This window comes from Vicia villosa, linkage group LG1 (genome assembly GCF_029867415.1).
Source record: "Vicia villosa cultivar HV-30 ecotype Madison, WI linkage group LG1, Vvil1.0, whole genome shotgun sequence".
NCBI classification, from domain to species: domain Eukaryota; kingdom Viridiplantae; phylum Streptophyta; class Magnoliopsida; order Fabales; family Fabaceae; genus Vicia; species Vicia villosa.
Genome location: NC_081180.1, coordinates 78,073,401 through 78,091,408, shown reverse-complemented (window position 1 = coordinate 78,091,408; position 18,008 = coordinate 78,073,401). Strand labels below are relative to the sequence as shown.

General features: G+C 34.6%; 1 protein-coding gene across 1 annotated transcript; it reads left to right on the top strand.

The window, feature by feature from the left end:
- Positions 1–9: 9 nt before the first annotated feature.
- Positions 10–3,492, top strand: LOC131642919 (LEAF RUST 10 DISEASE-RESISTANCE LOCUS RECEPTOR-LIKE PROTEIN KINASE-like 2.1). The gene is made up of 3 exons (XM_058913080.1): positions 10–1,626; positions 1,757–1,807; positions 2,023–3,492. Exons 1-3 carry the CDS (start codon positions 780–782, stop codon positions 3,132–3,134), a joined length of 2,010 nt encoding a protein of 669 aa, XP_058769063.1. The 5' UTR covers positions 10–779; the 3' UTR covers positions 3,135–3,492.
- The last annotated feature ends 14,516 nt before the right edge of the window (positions 3,493–18,008 follow it).

Sequence of the window (18,008 nt, the reverse complement as noted above, 5' to 3'; positions counted from 1 at the left end):
AATTGTTAGAATTCTAGGGTTAAGATCAGTGTGGGGTAGATTATTTTGTATAGTAGACTAGTAGTTATGATGTTTAATGTGTAGTTAAAATCGGAATAATCTTGATTATTATGCAGAACTCTAACTTTCTGTATATAAACTTTTAACCTCTATTTATGGATTGAAAAACCAATTTTATCTGATTGAATGCAGGAGTTGTTCTGTTGAACATGTATATTTTTCATGATATCTTTTTGGCTCATAGTCGTTTTGTTTTGTTGTCTTTAGTTGCGGAGTCTGGAGAGCACCAAAACTGTTAATTGACTAAACGTTCAGTTCCATTTCTAGTTGATACCCGCTTTGGATGGAGATGTGGTGTCTCTTTCTTGTGGTCTCGCTCTTGTCTCCTCAACAAATGTTATCAGAGCCCATGGTTTGACTTGTTGAGGAGTCTGGGGAGTGCCGAAATTATTAATGGGTTAAACGTTCATGATCCAAAAGATATTGAAACCACATACCCATTCAAAATCTTAAGGCGATGGGTGTATGAGTCATTTTCTTTTATAAATCCAACATTTCTTTTATTTCTATTCCACGCGAGACTTAATTACTAACAGAGAAAAAGTAAGGAACAGTGAATATAAAACTAAAAAGAAATGGTTATTTTACTATATTTCACAAACCTGTTGAATTGGTCATGCACACCGTGTATTGACGTAATACAGAGTTAAAGTAAGGAACAGTGAAGTGTGGAAAATGGTTAATTTGTTTTAGTGATTGGGCCAAGTCTTCTTCAGTCAATGTTCAAGTCAACCAACTATAGCATATTATATCATACTTGGCTTATATTATCAATTTTTTTAGCTCATAAACGTATTGGTTGGTTATTCATGATGGCCTTAGTTTACAAAATTTTGTTCCTTTTGTTTTCTCACCTCATGCCACTTGGTAACGGGTACCAAAATAATTGTCCAGCTTCATTTAGTTGTGGATTCCTAGGCAATATCAGTTTCCCTTTCACTACAGCACAACGCCAGGATTGTGGCTTATTGCCAATACATAGTTGTGATGATGCTCCAGGGAAGCCCAAAACGATCCAATTTCAGAATAAAGGGAAACAGTTTGATTTTGAGGTGGAAAAGGTAAGTCCTCTTGAGCATCATGGTAGTAATGCAACTTGTAGTTGCGTTTTCAGAGACGATAATCTCTACCAACTTCTACAAAGCAAAAATTGCGAAGCTTTCAGATATAACTATACTCTTCCTCCAACCTCTCACTTTGTTTCTTTACATATAGAAACTCATGCAACCTTGTTCATGTGCAACCGTACCCTCCATATAAACTCTCCGAAATATATGCATAAGTATACAAGCTGCCCTCTCTATGATTTCTACTATCAGCCTGTTAATAGCGCTCAGAATGTATCTCGGAGTGCTTTTACAGCTTGTACAAACGCCCTGCTTCCGGCTAAAGACGTTGCAGACTCTGGCAACCCTTTTAATTTCATAACTTCTGACATTATAATTCAAGTAAAGGTAACAGAGGAATGTGCAAGTTGTCACTACAACCAAAGAGGACGGTGTCAACTTGACAGCAACGGAAGGTTTTATTGTGCCAACCATATTCAAGCAAACACCCCGAAAAAAGGTGTGTCAGATCAGTCTGACACCAACACCAACACTTTTGATTACGTTTAATTTATTCATTTATTTTAAATTATTCCCTGCACAACTTTATTTTTCGTCTGTCAAATCTTAGTTGTTTCCTCTATTTGCAGCTACGGTTGCAAAGCGAAAAGGGCTGAGACGAAATGTTAAACTTGGTATAGGTAATGTACTGTTTACATAGCTTTCAGCACTCGGTTTCAAGTTTCATTTGTCTTTAATATGAAAGTTCATCAATCTGTTACAATGCAAATTTTGTTGAAGAAAATAAGATTTTAGTATGCCGGATATAAAAATACAAACTTTATTGTATGTAGAAGCCATTACTTTCTTATACTAAACATCTTTTCTGTGCTTCAAATGATTTAACTTTCTCCAGCAATCATGGTGACCATTGGAGTTGCAGTGCTGATGTTGTTGGCTTATTGTTTAAGGACAAAAATCTTCCCTCCAACATTTCTTTTGTTCAGGAAGAAAAATTCAACCCATCGTATCATTGAGGACTATTTGAAAGAACATGGATCCCTTCCTGCTGCTGCCAGGTACAATTATTCAGATATAAAAAAAATAACAAACTCTTTCGAAAACAAATTAGGCCAAGGAGGGTATGGGAGTGTATACAAAGGGAAGTTACATGATGAGCGTCCTGTTGCAGTAAAGATTTTAAGTGATTCAAAAGGTGATGGTGAAGATTTTTTAAATGAAATTGCGAGTATAAGTAGAACTTCGCATGTCAACGTTGTTAGACTTTTGGTGTTCTGTTTGGAGGGTTCTAAAAAAGCACTAATATATGAATTCATGCCTAATGGATCTCTTGAGAAGTTCATATATGAAGAGAAAAATCCACTGCGGAACGATCTCCAATTGGATTGCAAAACATTGTATGAGATTGCAATTGGCATTGCTCATGGATTAGAGTACTTGCACAGAGGCTGCAACACTAGAATATTACATTTTGACATAAAGCCTCATAATATACTACTAGATGCTGATTTTTGTCCAAAAATTTCTGATTTTGGACTTGCCAAAATATGTCCAAGAAAAGAAAGCATTATATCCATATCCGGCGCGAGAGGAACACCTGGATATATTGCCCCTGAGTTGATTTTCAGAAATTTTGGAGGCACCTCACATAAATCAGATGTCTATAGTTATGGAATGATGGTTTTAGAGATGGTTGGACAAAGAAAGAACATTAAGGTTGAAGTTGATTGTTCTAGTGAGTTATACTTTCCACACTGGATTTACAAGCGTCTTGAATTGAATCAAGATCTTGGACTTAGGTGTATTAACAATGAAATTGATGAAGAAATGGTAAGAAAAATGACAGTGGTGAGTTTATGGTGCATACAAACCAGTCCTTCGAATCGACCATCTATGCATAAAGTGGTGGAAATGTTGGAAGGGAACCTTCAAGTGTTGGAAATGCCACCCAAACCATTTTTGTTTTCTCCTTCAGTTTCTTCAACCAATCTGACTGAAATATTATAAATTATGTGAATGTTCAGATGCAATGTAGAGTATCTTGATAATACATATAAATAAAATGTTACGTGTCTAATATAATTGTAATGTTGTATTATTTCATTAGCTTTTTGTTTAATTAGTAGCTGTTGGTGATTTTAGTATTATCAATGTATTTTGGTAGTAATGTGATTTACTATAGGCCAATGCAATTATGCGTTAAGTTTGAAACGAGTTAGGGTAGTGCGGAGTGCACGCTCGTCGAGCCAAACGTGTAATTGAATATGAATAATAGAAACGGGGTTCCAAGGGGCGTAGCCCCTGGCGGGGTGCGGGGCAGCGCCCCGTCGGGGTCCAAGGGGCGGAGCCCCTGGCGGGGTCCAAGGGGCAGCACCCGTTTCCAACAGACATAACTGTTTTTCCGAAAAGGTGTGTCTGTTCGTTTCTATTATTGATCTCCTATATAAGGAGTCTTTTGGTCTCGATTTGGCACACGAAATTATATACTTCCTCTCTACATTCTGATCTGTTCTCTATTGTCAGAAACAGATTGTTCTTCGAGAATTATCCCCGCAAAGATTTTGTGAACCCAGACAAGAATAGGGTCGAAATACTTTGTTCGGAAAGTGAACGAACAAGATTCTTGAAGATATCCAGGATTATCATACCAAATTTTCTAACAAACGAACAAAGTATTCTTTTCTGATAATCATGGCTGGAGGAGGAAGCACCGTGAAGGAGATGACTAAAAGTTTCGGAAAATTGGACAAGTTTCAAGGACAAGACTTTAGGCGTTGGCAGAAGAAGATGCATTTCATGTTGACAACGTTGAAGGTGGTGCATGTCCTGTCTACACCAATTCCAGAACTTGAGGAGGATGACACGGTTGAAAATCTGAGACGCCGATCAAAGTGGGAGAACGACGACTACATATGCAGAGGGCACATTCTTAACGGTATGTCTGATCCCTTATTTGATATTTACCAAAACGTGGAATCTGCAAAGGAATTGTGGGATTTACTCGAAGCCAAGTACATGGCAGAGGATTCATCCAGTAAAAAGTTTCTGGTGACCGACTTCAACAATTACAAAATGGTTGAATCGAGGTCTGTCATGGAACAATTCAATGAACTCCTCCGAATCCTTGTCACTTTCATTGATGATGCATCTAGATTCTTCTATGTTTATTTGTTGCACGCTAAGGACGAAGTCTTAGATAAATTCAAAATTTATAAAACTGAAGTTGAAGTGCAACGGAATGTGCTGATCAAAACATTACGTACTGATAGAGGTGGTGAATATTATGATTCTGTATTTTTCCAATCCGTAGGAATCATTCATGAAACTACGACACCTTATACACCTCAACAAAATGGTGTGGCTGAAAGGAAAAATAGAGTTCTTAAAGAAATGGTAAATGCCATGTTATCTTACTCTGGTCTGAGTGAAGGGTTTTGGGGAGAAGCCATGTTAACGGCTTGCTATTTGTTAAATAGGGTTCCTAATAAAAGGAACAAGACTACCCCATATGAACTTTGGTATAAGAAAAGACCCAACTTAACATTTCTACGTGTTTGGGGTTGTAGGGCCGTGGTTAGACTCCCGGACCCCAAAAGGAAAACTTTGGGCGAAAAGGGTGTAGGTTGCATCTTTGTTGGATATGCTAAACACTCCAAGGCTTATAGGTTTTATGTTATAGAACCTAATGACTCGATTTCTATTAACACAATTATAGAATCAAGAGATGCCATTTCTCTTCTATACCTAGACCAAAGATATCTATACCTAATTCAGATGAATTTCTAAGGGATGATCATTCAAATGATGTACCAAGTGAGACACTTGAACCCCGTAGAAGCAAAAGAGCTAGAAAATCTAGATCTTATGGATCTGATTTTCAACTATATTTAGTTGAGGGATCAAAGGATCAGATTGAGACTCAATACTATTATTGCTATAGTATAGAGGAGGATCCAAGAACGTATGATGAAGCTGTGAAATCTCGAGATTCTGTCTTTTGGAAAGAAGCAATTGATGAAGAGATTGGTTCTATCATGGAAAATAATACTTGGGTATTATCTGATTTACCACCAGGCTGCAAACCATTGGGTTGCAAATGGATCTTCATAAAGAAGATGAAAGTCGATGGTACAATTGACAAGTTTAAAGCTAGATTAGTTATCCAAGGCTTCAGACAAAAAGAAGGGATTGATTATTTCGATACCTATGCTCCAGTTGCCCGTATCACTACTATTAGATTGTTGATTGCCTTGGCGGCTATTCATAATCTAGTGATTCATCAAATGGATGTTAAAACAGCATTTCTGAATGGTGATTTGGAAGAAGAAGTGTATATGAAGCAAGCTGAAGGATTTGTAATGCCTGGTAATGAGCACAAAGTGTGTAAGCTAGTTAAGTCGTTGTATGGGCTGAAACAAGCTCCGAAGCAGTGGCATCAAAAGTTTGATGAGGTTGTTTTGTCAAATGGTTTCATTCTAAACCAAGCTGACAAATGTGTATATAGCAAATTTGATACATCCGGTAAAGGGGTTTTCATTTGTCTATATGTTGATGACATGTTGATCTTTGGCACCGACCAAAATCAAGTTGATAAAACAAAGAATTTCTTGTCATCAAAGTTCTCCATGAAAGATATGGGAGAAGCGGACGTTATTCTTGGTATTAAGATTAAACGGGAGAATAAGGGGATTGTAATTACGCAATCTCATTACATTGAGAAAATACTCAAGAAGTTCAATTATGAAAATTGTTCTCCAGTAAGTACTCCCATGGATCCAGGAGAAAAGCTTATGCCAAATACAGGTAAACCTGTGGATCAACTAGAATACTCAAGAGCTATAGGCTCTTTGATGTATGTTATGATTAGCACTAGACCGGATATTGCTTATGCGGTTGGAAAGTTGAGCAGATTTACTAGTAATCCGAGTAGACATCATTGGCATGCGATAACTAGGGTATTCAAGTACTTGAAGGGTACTATGAATTATGGATTGTCATATATGGGATTTCCTTCGGTGTTAGAGGGTTATTCGGATGCTAGTTGGATAAATAATGTTGAAGATTTATCCTCTACAAGTGGATGGGTGTTCTTGCTTGGGGGAGCTGCCATCTCATGGGCTTCCAAGAAGCAAACATGTATAACTAGTTCCACAATGGAATCTGAATTTGTAGCATTAGCTGCTGCTGGTAAAGAAGCAGAATGGCTAAGGAACTTGGTATATGAGATTCCGATATGGCCTATACCGATATCACCAATTTCTATCCGTTGTGATAGTAGTGCCACAGTGGCTAAAGCATATAGCCAAATATACAATGGAAAGTCTAGACATTTGGGTATTAGACATAGTATGATTAGGAAATTAATCATGAATGGGGTGATATCTATTGAGTTTGTTCGATCGCAACAAAATTTAGCTGACCACTTGACGAAGGGGTTAGCAAGAGACTTAGTGAAGAAGTCGGTAATTGGGATGGGATTAAAGTCCATTTAAATCTATTAGTTATGGTATACCCAATTCCCTTCTAATACAACGTTAGAAGCAGAATTCAATGTGGAAAGATCATGGTTAAAGATTGGAGCAATTGTGTTTATCTTCCCAAGGTATGTGCTCAGACCTGCAAGTGATGGCTAGGTTGAAGTATATCTTCTTAATGGCTCTTTTGAAAAATTGCTAATGCAGGTGCAAGATTAAAAGGATCACCTATGTGAGCATGAAGTTTTGCCGCTTCAAGAAGCTTGGACTTGGCTTCCTATATGCTTATTAATGGATAAGGACACATGGCTTGTAAAGTGTCAAGTATGAATAGTAGAGTATTGTAAGAAACATATGTATACTATATCTTTAGATATTCAAATGGATTGACGGGTTCAATCATTGTGACACCCCGATTTTCGAATATTTGGAATGTGTATTTGTACTAAGATGAAAATTCAATCGCAAGACATTTTCTTCTACGCATTTGTTTGATCGTTATACCTGTAAGTAAATCAAGGATTATACTAAAATGGGGGGAGTTTGTTGGTGATTTTAGTATCATCAATGTATTTTGGTAGTAGTGTGATTTACCATAGGCCAATGCAATTATGCGTTAAGTTTGAAACGAGTTAGGATAGTGCGGAGTGCACGCTCGTCGAGCCAAACGTGTAATTGAATATGAATAATAGAAACGGGGTTCCAAGGGGCTACGCCCCTGGCGGGGTGCGGGGCAGCGCCCTGCCGGGGTCCAAGGGGCAGCGCCCCGTTCGAAAAATTCGTTTGAATAGTTGTACCCTTTCCCAACGGACATAACAATTCGTTTGAATAGTTGCACCCGTTTCCAACAGACATAACTGTTTTTCCGAAAATGTGTGTCTGTTCGTTTCTATTATTGGTCTCCTATATAAGGAGTCTTTTGGTCTCGATTTGGCACACGAAATTATATACTTCCTCTCTACATTCTGATCTGTTCTCTATTGTCAGAAACAGATTGTTCTTCGAGAATTATTCCCGCAAAGATTTCCTGAACCCAGACAAGAATAGGGTCGAAATACTTTGTTCAGAAAGTGAACGAACACGATTCTTGAAGATATCCAGGATTATCATACCAAAATTTCTAACAGTAGCTTGTTAACACATATCCTTATTATTTTGATCTTGTCTCGTGTCAAAGCTGGCATAAGTAGCTAATTTCTATCCTCAATGTCCCTTTTGATTTACTTTTTATTTTCTATAGCAATCGTGGCTCTATAGTTTTCTGCAGAGAATATATAGATTTTATTATTGGACTAAACCTGCAAATGAATTAGAGAAGTTGCCCCCTTAAATCTATACTTTTCTTTTGGGATTTTCCCAATAATTACCATAATAGCCTTTAAGGACAGATGATAAGTAGTTTAGTGGTTGAAATTCGCCCTTTAAAGATGGTCAATAAGTCTAGTGGCTGAAATTCACTCTTTATAAAAATGAACAAGTGAGATGTCGCGAGTTTAAACAGGTGCCCCTGCAATCTGTTGTCCTTGCACAACTATCAATTGAGCTGACTTAACATGACAGTTTTATTTTGTTTTAGTGGCGTAAAGATTGGGAGTCAGAGCTCAAATTGTCTTTGATCAACAACTGAAAGGAAGTTCACTCCCTGATTGATATGTTTTAGAGTAAAGTTTAGGTTGAAAACTTGGGTGTATTGATGTTGAGAAAATGAATTGCTCTTCAATAATGCATAATTTATCGTAACATAATTCATATTCCATTCATGGTAAAATATAAGCAAAACTCCATCAAATTAAAAAAAAAAATGCAGCATTTAATCTATACAATATTGATTAAAAAAATGAAGTCTTTTACCTAAAATGAAGTCAAGTTGATTGCAGCAGCCTTGTGAAAGTAAATTCCCATAGCATTGACTAAACAGTTCCAACTCCAAGTCAACAATGATTACAACAACCAAAAACTTAATCATACTATTTACTTTTGCATTATTAATGAACTGCTTCCATTCTCATGCTTACATATCTTTCCCTTATCACAATTCATAACAATAGTAATGCTTTGGTTTTTCATTATCAAATCATTATTGCTTTTCTCCATACTTATGCTTGTGTTTCAGCTCAAGATCATGGAAGATGTCCAACCTCTTTTAATTGCGGATATCTTGGCCAGATTACATTCCTTTTCACAGTTCCACAACACCCTCAGTGCGACGCTTTGGCAAGATTAGACTTTGACAATTAGAATACAACTGTTCCCAAAACCATCCAACTCAGCAGCCCACCTTCAAAATAGTTTTTTACTGTTATATAAGTGGAACCGGATGCCATCACGATCACGAAAAATGAAACTCAATGGAAGAAATTGCGATCCCAAATTTGTCAAGCCTTTTATAATTTTTCTGTTCCTCCCACTTCTCCATTAGCTTCTTTCTACATCAAATATAGTATAATTATGTTCAAATGCAATCACTCCCTTTTATCCCTCCCAAATAATTTCAAAACTACCAAAACTGTTCCGGTTATAATATCTACTATTACCTTCAAAACTCTGGTGGTAATTTTAAAGTGCCAAGTTCTTTGGCAGTGTACAGTGTATCAGGTTGCAATAAGAGACAACCCTGTGACCCTTTTGATTTTCTATCTCCTGGAATCCAAATTCAAGTAGAATTGTCTGATGATTGCATCAAGTGTCTTCATCGTCAAGGGGGACAATCAAGGGAACTATTGCGAATTTGCGACCAAGGTATGCACCTATACTTTTTCTAAAAAATAATGGTGAAAATTGCTACAAATTCTAAAATATTCTTAAATATAATATATGAGAGAATGGTAGAAGAGTCTAGAACTATAATGTGTATGAGAATGGTAGAAGAAAGTAGAACTATAAGTGTATGGAAATGATAGAAGAGTCTAGAACTATCATGATACTAATCTATCATGTAACATCTAGAAAAATTAAAATAATGTAGTAACATACACCACCAATGAGAGGTTGTTGTATTGAGCCTATAAATGGGCAATTGGTACTTTGTAAATGATCATCCAAGAAACCAATGCCATAGCCTTTTTGTTAAATAATTTTTTAAAACTATCTTATATCAACTACTCCCTCCGTTCCTTTTTAAGTGTCGTTTTAGAAGAATTTTTTTGTTCCTATTTAAGTGTCGTTTTATAATTTAATGTTATAATTTGTCATTTATACCCTTATTTTCTCAATAACTCCACCTCAAAATTTTCAATTAGTTATTGGAAAAAGAGAGTTTATAATTGAATTTATTTGGAAAGAGAAAAATAAATAAGGGTATAATAGAAAAAGTAACTCAAATAATCCACTATCTTGGTTGAAGAGCTTTTTGCTAAAACGACACTTAAAAAGGAACGGAGGGAGTATTCAACTAACAACCGTGATATCAAAGCTACGTTCGGTCATACATTTGACGTAGTTTTATTATCTACCTACCATTTCAAAATCCTCCCAACCACTTCAAAAAATTTCCCTTGTATTATTAATCCACTGAAAAAAAATTTCTAAGCTATGGGTAACCACTCAATCATCATTTAATTTTGTTCCTATTTTCAATGGTGAAAACTGTGATTTATGGCATGTTAAAATATAAATATTTTTTTCATATCAATGTTTATGGGACATAGTAGAAGAAGGCTTCATTGTTCCTGTAGATACTCAGCTCTTAATGCAACTCAAGAAAAAAAGTTGAAAAAAATAAACAGAAAATTTCAAAGGCGTTGTTCACCTTGCAACAAGCGGTGGCTGATGCAATTTTTCCGAGAATTATGGAAGTTAGGATTGTCAAAAAAGCGTGGAACACGTTGTGTTGGTGATTTTAGTATCATCAATGTATTTTGGTAGTAATGTGATTTACTATAGGCCAATGCAATTATGCGTTAAGTTTGAAACGAGTTAGGGTAGTGCGGAGTGCACGCTCGTCGAGCCAAACGTATAATTGAATATGAATAATAGAAACGGGGTTCCAAGGGGCGTAGCCCCTGGCGGGGTGCGGGGCAGCGCCCCGTTAGGAAAATTCGTTTAAATAGTTGCACTCTTTCTCAACGGACATAACAATTCGTTTGAATAGTTGCACCCGTTCCAACAAACATAACTGTTTTTCCGAAAAGGCGTGTCTGTTCGTTTCTATTATTGGTCTCCTATATAAGGAGTCTTTTGGTATCGATTTGGAAGACGAAAAAAACATACATCCTCTACATTCTGATCTGTTCTCTATTGTCATAAACAAATTATATTGTTCTTCAAGAATTATCCCCGCAACGATTTCGTGAACCCAGACAAGAATAGGGTCGAAATACTTTGTTCGGAAAGTGAACGAACACGATTCTTGAAGATATCCAGGATTATCATACCAATATCTAACAAACGAACAAAGTATTTTTTTCGATAATCATGGCTGGAGGAGGAAGCACCGTCAAGGAGATGACTAAAAGTTTCGAAAAATTGGACAAGTTTCAAGGACAATTTACATATGGTGAACACACGAAAAATTTACATCATGAATCCGGGTATGTTCTTATTAGTTTTTATAATAATTAGCACAACGTAAAAAAATTATAATATCAATATTCTAAAAATGAAATTAATCTTAAATCAGTACCTGATTACCGATCTTATATTTTTCAACAATAATTAATTTGATATGAATTGTAATATAAATTAATAAATATTGTTACTATATGCTAGATTGGTTTTCTAAAATTCAAAACGTATTACTCTGATACAATGCAATGTACCGACCCTTATGCATGGTTCTGTTTGTTTTGAATCTTGATTTGGCTGCATTAATATATATATTTCATAACTTTTGTGTGTTAGATATATTTTATATAAGATAATTGTGCTAATGATATCGAACTGCAATATATATAATTGAAAGTTACTTAAACACGACGTGAAAGCATATATATTGTTCTTGTAACAATTGGTTATATATGAGATTAATTAGAAATGAATTTATATATATATATATATATATATATATATATATATATATATATATATATATATATATATATATAAAAGATTTAGTAATAGTGTGCTGTTTGTTGTAAATCATTTGTTATACTGCTATGCATACGTATTATTTCAAACGGTAAGAAAAAAGATGTGTTGTTTTGCTGCTCGGGGGCTCATGTGGATTCAACGGTACAATTGAACCAATGTGTTGTTTTGTTAACTATCTAAATGTGAGAATATATAAAAGGTTTTTATTCAAGTGCTGAATTTAATACCAAGAGGTACAATTAAATTTATATTACATATGATTTTAAATTATGATTATGTGATTAATCAGTGGCTGAAACTTTTATAAAAGAAAAATAATACTAATTACACTCAAGTTTCCTTTATAATGAAAGGCTAAGGATCTATGACCGAATAAAATCGATTTTCGGCATATTTTCTTGTGTCCAATAAAAGAAAAATGTGAGAATTTTGTTCGTAATATTCATATTATCCTTCGAGTGGAAGTTGATCCTAAAAAGTTACAATGAAGATGTAATTTCAAGGAACTTCTCAAGTAGATGTTTAGAAGGAAGTATTATAGTGATGATACACTAAACATCTACAAGAATTAATTAGTAACCAAAGGCTTCAGACAAAAAGAAGTGATTGATTATTTCGATACCTATGCTCCAGTTGCCCGTATCACTACTATTAGATTGTTGTTTGCCTTGGCGGCTATTCATAATCTAGTGATTCATCAAATGGATGTCAAAACAACATTTCTGAATGGTGATTTGGAAGAAGAAGTGTATATGAAGCAACCTGAAGGATTTGTAATGCCTGGTAATGAGCACAAAGTGTGTAAGCTAGTTAAGTCGTTGTATGGACTGAAACAAGCTCCGAAGCAGTGGCATCAAAAGTTTGATGAGGTTGTTTTGTCTAATGGTTACATTCTAAACCAAGCTGACAAATGTGTATATAGCAAATTTGATACATCCGGTAAAGGAGTTTTCATTTGTCTATATGTTGATCTTTGGCACCGACCAAAGTCAAGTTGATAAAACAAAGAATTTCTTGTCATCAAAGTTCTCCATGAAAGATATGGGAGAAGCGGGCGTTATTCTTGGTATTAAGATTAAACGGGAGAATAAGGGGATTGTAATTACGCAATCTCATTACATTGAGAAAATACTCAAGAAGTTCAATTATGAAAATTGTTCTCCAATAAGTACTCCCATGGATCTAGGAGAAAAGCTTATGCCAAATACAGGTAAACCTGTGGATCAACTCGAATACTCAAGAGCTATAGGCTCTTTGATGTATGCTATGATTAGCACTAGACCGGATATTGCTTATGCGGTTGGAAAGTCAGATTTACTAGTAATCCTAGTAGAGATCATTGGCATGCGATAACTAGGGTATTCAAGTACTTGAATGGTACTATGAATTATGGATTGTCATATATGGGATTCCCTTCGGTGTTAGAGGGTTATTCGGATGCTAGTTGGATAAATAATGTTGAAGATTCATCCTCTACAAGTGGATGGGTGTTCTTGCTTGGGGGAGGTGCCATCTCATGGGTTTCCAAGAAGCAAACATGTATAACTAGTTCCACAATGGCTAAGGAACTTGGTATATGAGATTCTGATATGGCCTAAATCGATATGGCCTAAAGCATATAGTCAAATATACAATGGAAAGTCTAGACATTTGGGTATTAGACATAGTATGATTAGGGAATTAATCATGAATGGGGTGATATCTATTGAGTTTGTTCGGTCGCAACAAAAATTAGCTGACCACTTGACGAAGGGGTTAGCAAGAGAATTAGTGAAGAAGTCGGTAATTGGGATGGGATTAAAGTCCATTTAAATCTATTAGTTATGGTATACCCAATTCCCTTCTAATACAACGTTAGAAGCAGAATTCAATGAGGAAAGATCATAGTTAAAGATTGGAGCAATTGTGTTTTCCCAAGGTATGTGCTCAGACCTGCAAGTGATGGCTAGGTTGAAGTATATCTTCTTAATGGTTCTTTTGAAAAATTGCTAATGCAGGTGCAAGATTAAAAGGATCACCTATGTAAGCATGAAGTTTTGACGCTTCAAGAAGCTTGGACTTGGCTTCCTATATGCTTATTAATGGATAAGGACACATGGCTTGTAAAGTGTCAAGTATGAACAGTAGAGTATTGTAAGAAACATATGTGTACTATATCTTTAGATATTCAAATGGATTGACGGGTTCAATCATTATGACACGACGATTTTCGAATATTTGGAATGTGTATTTGTACTAAGATGAAAATTCAATCGTAAGACATTTTCTTCTATGCATTTGTTTGATCGTTATACCTGTAAGTAAATCAAGGATTATACTAAAATGGGGGGAGTTTGTTGGTGATTTTAGTATCATCAATGTATTTTGGTAGTAATGTGATTTACTATAGGCCAATGCAATTATGCGTTAAGTTTGAAACGAGTTAGGGTAGTGCGGAGTGCACGCTCGTCGAGCCAAATGTGTGATTGAATATGAATAATAGAAACGGGGTTCCAAGGGGCGTAGCCCCTGGCGGGGTGCGGGGAAGCGCCCCGTTCGGAAAATTCGTTTGAATAGTTGCACCCTTTTCCAACGGACATAACAATTCGTTTGAATAGTTGCACCCGTTCCAACAGACATAACTGTTTTTCCGAAAAGGTGTGTCTGTTCGTTTCTATTATTGGTCTCCTATATAAGGAGTCTTTTGGTCTCGATTTGGAAGACGAAAAAAACATACCTCCTCTACATTCTAATTTGTTCTCTATTGTCAGAAACAGATTGTTCTTCAAGAATTATCCCCGCAAAGATTTCGTGAACCCAGACAAGAATAGGGTCGAAATACTTTGTTCGGGAAGTGAACAAACACGATTCTTGAAGATATCCAGGATTATCATACCAATATCTAACACGTTGCAGGAGTAGTTTCAAGGAAGCGGCAAGGTAGGTATTGTTAAACCTCAATCTCTAAGAAGAAATTTTGAACTAGTGAAGATGAAGGAGTATGAGATAGTTAAAGATTACCATTCTAAAGTTAAATAAATAATTAATCAAATGAGAGCGGAGAATATTCTTGACAAGAAAATTGTTGAGAAAATTCTAATTACCATGCCTCCCAAGTTTGACCAAATCGTGACAACAATTGAGGAAACCAAAGATCTGTCCACTCTATAAGTGACAAAATCATTGAGCTCTCTTGAAACATATGAGCAAAGATTGTATACGCATAAAAAATATACACTTGAAAAATACCTTGAGTCAAAGCTAAAATTTCAGCCCAAAATAAAGAAACTGGAGGAAAGAAAAATTATGGAGAAACTTACTTCCAAAAGAAGAGAAGTTTATAGAAACTTCCTTAAGAACAAGCCAGATACAAATCCTCCATGTAATATATGCAAAAGACTAGGCCACACAGAGAAAGATTGTCGTTGTCTTCTCCTTCTCTGTTAGGGCAACATCAATCTTTTTCGATCCTTTCAACGCTTCTAATAAACCTTGTTCAGCAAGAAGGACTTGCATCTTCATGCTCCATAGGCAAAATTCATTCACTCCGATGAATTTCTCAATCTCATACTTTGTTGATGGCATCTTCTTCTTGACGCTCACCGCACCAGTTTGTTGTAACAAAGTGGTGTCAAGAACAAACAAAAACTATGAGAACGATTAAGTTTCTTAAACAAACACAAGAAACCCTATTAGGTGTTCTCAAAAGAGAGAGAAGAGGGAAGAAGAATAAGAAAATCAAAATTAGTTATAACTGTTTTACCATTCACTTACTCAATAAGGGTTCAAAGATTACAAGTGAATAACAACAACCAACATCTCTAACAACCAGAGAAAGCTAATCTATTTATAGACTATTAAGCTAACTTAAACAATTGAGCTAAACAAACAGACTCAATTCAACATGTTAACAAACCTAACATTTTGACTACTACATGCTTGAGCATACTTCGACTACAACATGCAGAACTTCGACATCAGCATGTAATCAGACTTCAACAACATGCTTAATCTCTGTCGAACCAAGAAGCTACCCTTATCAAGACTAGAGTCGATCCAAAATCTCACAGGCGGTTTCCCGCGCCCTCAGGTTATATGAAGCTTCTTAATTGGCTCCCACGTATAAGCTTCACCACATGCCATTTGTAAGTATGATATTATTTTCAACTTCAAACTTCCTCTCTATCAATTGACTAACTTGAGCTTTAAAGTATTAATCTTGCAGTTTAACTCCCACTTCGTCATGCCTAAAGTTCTCTCCTTAGTATCGTGAGAACTCATTTCTCTACCTTTCTATTTCTGAAATTATGAATGTAGCTGAAGGGGGAGAACTAAGAGAAGCAAATAATTTGGTCTGGAAATCAAGAATGCCATCTAAAGTCAAGATATTTACTTGGAGGTTGTTACAAGATAGACTACCAACAAGAGTGCAACTGCTCAAAAGAAATATTATTTAGGATAGTGTGCAATGTCTGTGTGTTTTTGGCTGCTAAGTGAGGGAAGACATGAAACATCTGTTTATTTCTTGTGACAAATTGTTACGAGTTTGGGAAGAGATTCAAGGATGGCTAGAATTTTCAGTAGATGGTGAAACAGATTGCTGTAGTAAATATTTGAAATGGTGTGAGGCTCTAAAGCAAAAGCTACCTGCTAAAAGGGCTGGAGTTATCTGGGCTGCAGTGTGTTGGTGCATTTGGAAACAAAGGAATGATATTATTTCCAACAATGCAGTAGGAGATATGGATGAAATTATACACAATGTGAAGATGTTTACTTGGTGGTGGATGTCTATTGGAAGCAAAAAAAGAAATTAGGATGCTCTTTCTATGAATGGTTCAATTTCCCAATAGCTTGTAGGCATTTCTAAAGTAACTGTATTTGTGATTCTGTTGGAACTGTAATTGAGATTCTGTAGGAGCCTAGTTTGTAATTCTGCTTTGAGTACCATTGGTACTCTTATTTATAAAAGCATTGCTTATAAAAAAAAATAGTATATTTTTTTAATATATTTATTTTAAAAGAGACGGAGTAATACTTTTTGCATGTATTAAAAAGTAGTACCTATATTTAATATCTTTTTAAATTTAAAAATTATAATAAATAAATAAATATCGCATACATTAGACAAAACTTTTTAACTAAACTTGTTGAATTAGTGTCTTACACTGTGTGTGGGTGCACTTCGTGAAAATGGTTTATTTAGTTGTTTGTATTAGGGGTGTTCATGATTCATGAACTGCACTGAACCAAACTATATTTATGATTCGGTTCAGTTTACAATATCCATTTCAATAAAAATTCAGTTAACTACTAAAATGGTTTCAATTCAATTTAAAACTAGTTTAGAACTGGTTAATATTTATAAACTAGTTTTTAATTAGTTTGTAATTTTAAATCAATTTTATATTTTGAATTTTTTTAAAATCAAAATTTTTTAATTTTATAAAAAATGAAAAAAAATTATATTTAAAAACAATATTTTCAGAATATTTATTTTAAAAAAAAAACATTTTTGAAATTTTTTTTATTTTCAAAAAATAATTTATTTTCAGATTTTTTTATTTATTTTCAAAAAAGTAAAGTTGATCGGTATGTAAAGTTTATCATTGAAATATTTATTAAATAATCAATTATAGTATTACTTCGTTAACTAACGATTTTATTTTATACTCCCTCCGGTCTCAATTATAAGCAAACATTTAATTTTTAGATTCATTCAACAATCAATGTATTTAGTCTAATAATAGACTAAATACATTGATTGCTGAATGAATCTAAAAATTAAATTTTTGCTTATAAATGAGACCAGAGGGAGTAATTTTTTTCCGTAGTTTAGTTGACTTGTAAATGAAGGGAGGAATAGTTTTCACGGTCTACTGACCTTTATTACAATTGATGCAGCTGAACATCTATTTATTTTTTATGTACATTTTAATGTACTTTTACTTAGATTATGTTTAAAAACCACTAACTTTCTAAATAAAAAAAAAAAAAAGAAGAACAACTCACTTCTAAATTTATATCTTCTAAATAAATAAAAATTATTACAATTGATGCAGCTGAACATCCATTTAATTTTTACGAACATTTGAATGTACTTTTACTTAGATTATCTTTAAAAAACCATCTTCTCAATAAATAAAAAAAGAAGAACACTCGCTTCTAAATTTATATTATCTAAATAAATAAATAAAAGAAACAGCACTCACTTCTAAATTTATATTCACAACCATTTTTATAATTTTAAATATAAAAGTGAAATAGGATTGATAAACCAACACGTCTCTTTATTTAAATTTGTCCGACAAAAATGGAGTCACCATAATTTATTTTTTCCAGTTTTTTACCCAAAATTTTTATTTTTCAAAAAATTTATTTAATTTTTTTAAAAAATTTCAAA